The 6,000-nt window shown below is 45.8% G+C and overlaps 1 protein-coding gene across 1 annotated transcript in view; it reads left to right on the plus strand.

Moving 5' to 3' along the window:
• SCLT1 (sodium channel and clathrin linker 1) overlaps nucleotides 1-4,774 on the plus strand; it is a 98,512-nt gene extending 93,738 nt beyond the window's left edge. The window contains exon 21 of the mRNA XM_066233206.1: nucleotides 4,226-4,774. Coding sequence (XP_066089303.1) covers nucleotides 4,226-4,288 — 63 coding nt within the window. The 3' untranslated portion in view covers nucleotides 4,289-4,774. The remainder of the gene's footprint in view (nucleotides 1-4,225) is intronic.
• Nucleotides 4,775-6,000: the final 1,226 nt, after the last annotated feature.

Genomic DNA, 6,000 nt, shown 5'->3' on the forward strand with positions numbered 1-6,000 from the left:
TTTACCAAATACGCTCACTTTCCTATGAAGTCGTGAGTGAAAGGGTTGCTTACTTACTCCCAAACCATTCCCCCGTGTGGCTTGTAAGGCAACAGGAGCCAGGGTGTCCTGGGCAGCGTCCTCTGAGTGTGCGTCTGCTGCCAGGTAGACTGCCTGCGGCCGTTATGGAGCCCTGGGACTTTGGGCAGCTTCAGCTCCTCTAGGCCTCAGTTTCTTCAGAGTCAGTGTAGGATAATAACGCCTCCCGCAGAGAGCTACTGAAAGATCAAGGGAGTTCACGCATATAAAGCACTTAGTCATTAAATGGTAAGTAAGTAGATAGGTAAGAAACTCACTGTCTCGTATTGCAATCCTTAAAGCTTCAAGTTTACCTACTTTAAGGGGTATGATAAAGAAAATGCCTACTTAAAATCAACCACCTTGAATTCCATGGTAAAAAGAGTTTGGTTACAGAACCCTAATTATGTCATCCGAGTGACGTCACGTGTGGTCTCCCTCCTAACAGAATCACACCTCCACACTCTTCTGTTAAACTCCAGGGGCAGAGTCCCCCGTTCTCTTTGTGAGCTTTTATTTTGTTCTGTTTTTCCCAGTAACCACTCCACAAATTTTTCCTTAAGGCTTTTTCCTTCCATTTTGTTCTCAAAGATGGAAAGTAATCATTTAGCATTCTCCCTAGGCACAAAAAGAAATTTATTCCCTGGAGTTAATATTTGTTCCATTTTAAATGAACCCAAGTTATAAACTTTCTTTATGAAATATGTATTCAGTTTTTTAAAACCTTTATGTTTGCCTTCTCTGAATTCTTTCTAATATTTCCATTGTCCTCTAAAAAATGGCAATTGCTAATAGAAGTAGAATCCTGCTAAGGGCCCACTAGATAATGAGGTGGCCGAGTTAGATTATACTTGCTCGGAGCATGGCGTGTTTACTCGTGCCGCCCGCACGTGTCCGCGGTCCAGCATTGCCCTCCTGGACCCACCCAGGCGCGCCCTGAAATGTGCCCTTCCAACTCCCCGTCTGTCCCTCCTGCGCCTGTCCTGGCACTGCCACTGTGGTCTGAGTCACCACTATCAGGGACTGTGTGCTGTGTCTTTCAGATCGGGATGGGTCGCCTTTCTCTGCAAGAACACAGAACCTAGAAACCAGGATAAGAAATCAATAAGTGTGACGATGTAAAACTCCACATTTCTGCATTTTAAAAAAGCCCTGAAGTCAGTGACAAAATGAGAAAAGTATTTGCAACAGACACAAATGCCGGGGTCCAGCCCCGGGGGGGGGGGATCCAGGGGTCCCACAGGAAGAGACGGCGTCGGCGAAAATCGAGTGAGAGAGCCGAATTCTTATTCTCTGGTTAGCATTTACTGCCAGGCATCTCCGCTAAATGCTGGTCTAGCTTTCTTTTTATGCACACACACTAAGTTACAATCACATGGTATTTTGAATACATTATTGTTTTAGTTTCACTGTGGTTACATATTTCTAGATAACAGTTAATTCATATCTATAAACTACAAGTCAGGTGGTAAGTTATTCAAAGTACAGTTATACAATAACTTGAAAAATAATAACAATATTGGTACAAAATTCTAAAAGATTAGTACTAATTAATAACTCTATATTACTGTTGTTGTGAGTCGAGGGCACAGAAAGAGATAGCAGACGAAATCATCAAGGGCTAGCAAAAGGACCACCACTTGCTCAGGCAAATAGCCTTGAGTTCATGCAGTGTCCTAATTCTTTTTCCACGAGACTACAAAAGGCCTGCTATTTAAGAAACTGACATAGTATCAAGAGTAACTTTCACCCAAAGATACATAGAGCGCATCTGCAAGATAGCTAGCAGCAACACAATATCAGAAGGCATTAGTTGCTACTGCTGCTATGAATCCCACCACATTCCTCCCCTTATTCTTGGCAAATACAAAAATCTCATGAGAACGTTTTACTGAGAAAAACCCAGCAACTGCCTTCAGTGACAAAACAAGTCTTTTAACAAAACTTTCTTTACTTGCCAGCTGCACTCCTATCCAAGGCCACGCAACAGGCCACTCCACTACACTTTACCTAAGATTCTAATGTCTAGTTAAACTTTATTCATTTACTATATTCATACACTAGTTAAGTTCTAACTTTATTCTTTCTAACATGATTATTAAGAAGAAATTCTCCTACAAACTTAACCCTTTATGAGGGATATCATAGCCAGCCTCTTATGTTTATGAGCCCAGTTCAAGGGGCTTACAGGCTTTTCTGTGGAACTTACACCCTCTGTCTCATTTTCAAAGAAATCACTAAGAATCTACAGGGAAAGCACGGTACTATTATCCCTGTGCCACAAATAATAGCACACACCCAGAAAAAGGGGGGATATAAGGCCAGATTAATTCAAAAAGGTCAAAGGGGGGAGTATCGTTGTGCCTTTCCTTTGTGGTGACTTTGTCACCCCACAGCCATTGGTCTTCACTGCAGTGACTTTGTCACCCCGCAGCCATTGGTCTTCTCTGCTGTGACTTTGTCAATCAGCAGTTTTTGGTCTTCTTCTGCTGTGACCTTGTCAGCCAGCAGTTGTGGGTCTTCTCCTGCTGTGACCTTGTCAGCCAGCAGTTGTGGATCGGCTCCCGACACACAAACAAAGGGCTGGTAAACACATGTTAAGAGTGGCTAAGTCCAGTGGTAAAGTGTCGGCCTGGCGTGCAGGAGTCCCGGGTTTGATTCCTGGCCAGGGCACACAGGAGAAGCGCCCATCTGCTTCTTCACCCCTCCCCTTCTCCTTCCTCTCTGTCTCTCTCTTCCCCTCCCGCAGCCAAGGCTCCATTGGAGCAAAGTTGGCCCGGGCGCTGAGGATGGCTCTGTGGCCTCTGCCTCAGGTGCTAGAATGGCTCTGGTTGCAACAGAGCAATGCCCCAGAGGGGCAGAGCATCGCCCCCTGGTGGGCATGCCGGGTGGATCCTGGTCAGTCGCATGCGGGAGTCTGTCTGACTGCCTCCCCATTTCCAGCTTTGAAAAAATGAAAAAAAAAAAAAAAGAGCGGCTAAGTCAACAGAAGAAGAGCTGCAGTCTGTTAGAAAAACGAATAGGAGACATTGCCCAAAAAGGGAAGGCAGGCGGCTTGTCAGCTTTGCAGACATGCTCACTCTGAGACACAGACACATCAGACTGAGCTGTATCACGCACATTCCTCACCTGTCAAGTGCGGGGTTAGACAGGGCACTGTTCCGGCACTTTGCCACGCCACCAGGGGAAGTGTCTATTGGTGCAGTCCCTTTGACGCCCAGTTAGGTGGCATCTCTCAAAAGCTGTAAATGTGCATAACCTATGGCCCAGCAGTTCTGAGGATTCATTCTGCAGGTGGTGCGCTCGCTCCTGGGCAAGTGTACAAGGAAGCATGTAAAGGACTAATTGCAGCATTGCCTGTAATTTTAAAAAATAAATGCCCATCAACAGGAAACCAGTTAAATTGTAGAACATCCATGCAGGGGAAAGTTTGCAGCTGTTAAGAGGAATAAAGTACAGTAGATCTAAACTGAAACCATTTCTTTCTAAGGTGAGATCTTCTAGCAGGAAAAAAAAACATGAAAAGTCTATATAGTCCTTTATTGTTTTTAAAATAAAAAGGGGTGAAGAAATATATGCTCTTGTCCTCATTTCAAATGTTTCAACCAGTATGCTTAGAAGCTGGAAGCAGTGGTTGTATCTGGAAAGAGTGGGACGATGACAGTGATGGGGAGACTTCCTATGTACTGTGTGCCATTAGGGGGATGTTTTGTACTGTTGAGGTTTTTGGGGGGTATTATGTGGTATATTGTATATTTTAACTCCAATTACTATTTACAGATTATTTTCCTGGTAACAGTTTTCCTGCTGTGATCTATCATCTTTTTATTACTAGCCCTGTAGTGTGCGGGCTTACCGTGGCCTGTTGTCACTTTTCTGAGTAACTTTTCCTTTGAGCTTCCTACCACCTGTGAGACATGCCTGGGGATTCTCAGTATGTCACTGCGCTGTGGGATGTTGTGTTCAACACACACCTCTCTAGGGCGATACAGACTTTGACGTGTCTCAAGAGCCAAGTGGAAATGAACACAAAAAAGTGATCTCTCACAAAACTGTTCCAATAAGGTTATTTCCAATCATGGTCTGTTGTGATGCATTACACTGTGTCTTAGCCTGCGATTTGCCAGAGAAAAGGTAACTGCTCACTGATTGTCTATTTTAATTGCAGCTCAGTGCGGTTACAGTGCAGAGAAGAAAAGCAGCCTCCATGATGAATCTGGAAAATATTTAAACACATTCCTAGTTCACTCCCAGAACGTTAGAGTTGGGAAAGTTGTTGAACTAGCAGGGTGTTGAACCAGTAAAGCCTGCAGAGAATGGTTAAGGCTTGTGTCATGTAGCAGAAGCGTTTTCCATTCTGCTCTTTGGAGGGTGATTGGAAAACAGGACAGCGACAGCTTCCTCTGAGTCCAGGAGAGAGAGCCAAGACGGGGCGGCAGTGAGGGTAAAGCCAACCGAGAAGAACTTACCACCTTCAACAACGTGTCTATTTTCTAATCCTCCCCCCACCCCCGTTTTCCTGTGGAAGAGCATAATACTTTTTAAGTTATGTTAACCATGAGAAAGAGATTTTTAAAAAATGATAGGATTTTAATATTTCCGCTTCCAAGATTTGAGAATTTTGCATCTGATTGTTACTCCTAACTCGTTTTTAAGGTTCCCAAGTATCCATTTTGTTATGAACTCGTAAATATAATAAATTATGTTCTAAAATGATGTTGTCATGTATTTTAATATATAGTTGTACTGACTTGTTTTTTTTTCACATACATGCTATGATTTCCAGTACCGATCAAACACTGCCATTTAAGAAAGGGGGCGGGGCAGGGGGAGGTTTTGTTTTGCTGTAACCCGGGGCAGTACTGACCTGATAGAGGATGTTCTAGAACACAGGCACTGTGCCCACAGTCCTGCTGACTGGAATAGGTCCGTGCAGTTAGTTAGTTGCTCTCTGCTCCTGGTTTGGACTCAGTGCACCTGCTTTCTGGCGACTCGAGCAGGTTAGTTGGCATCTGGACAAGTCAGGAGGCCGTTGCGTTGTTCAGATCAGAGATCGCACACTGAACTGGAGACGGCAATGGAGACGTTCCTGTGTGAGTCCTCGGAATGCGGCCCGCGCTCTGGACGGACGTCAGACCGGGACGGTCCTGGGTCCGCAGCGTGGAGCCAAGACTGGAGACCGTGCCCGGCGCTGCCTTGCGCAGGGTTCCCTCTCCTCCAGTGACTCCTGCCCTCGCCCTGACGCGGCCTGTGCTGCGTCCCTGCCGCGTCCGCCCCCACGCAGGATCTCTGCCTGTGCTGTGATGACCTGGCTGCTTTCTCCAGATGCCGACTCAGACGTCACTGCCTGGGATGAGGTAGGACCCTTGTATTGCTCTTAATGGGGTGCTGTCATTTTCCTTCATAGCTCTCATCACAGTCTGTCGTCAACTCCCTGCAGGTTTTTTCTCTGATGTCATCTCCCCCACAGACCACAAGCTTCCCGAGAGTGGGGTGCGTCTTCGTCGTCTCAGCGCTCGGCCGAGTTCCTGGCTCACGTGGGAATTTCACACCCGTGTGTTCGAAAGCTGAAAAGGAGTTTTTAAGGGCAGGATCTTAAACGGAAACAAGGACATGTCTTTGTTTTTGCATGAGCTCAGGAAGAAGCATGTTGGAGGGAGACGACGGCAGCAGCGAGCGGGCTGGAACCGGGAGGACCCATGGGCACGGAGACAGGGATGGAGGACGGCCGTGAGCCGTCGGGCGGCGGTGGTGACACCAGCAGGTCCAGATGGCACTGAGATGGCTGAGCCCATTTCCATTGCTTCTCTAATGCCTTCCCGTATCACATTCAGACTAATTTCCTTGTGATGTTATTTTCATACTCGTGTTTATAGGATATAGATTTTTTAAAATTTTTAATTAGAGATGTTAGAATTACATCTAAGAAAAAGAGGCTGTAGT

The sequence above is a fragment of the Saccopteryx bilineata genome, chromosome 1 (genome assembly GCF_036850765.1).
Source record: "Saccopteryx bilineata isolate mSacBil1 chromosome 1, mSacBil1_pri_phased_curated, whole genome shotgun sequence".
NCBI lineage: Eukaryota > Metazoa > Chordata > Mammalia > Chiroptera > Emballonuridae > Saccopteryx > Saccopteryx bilineata.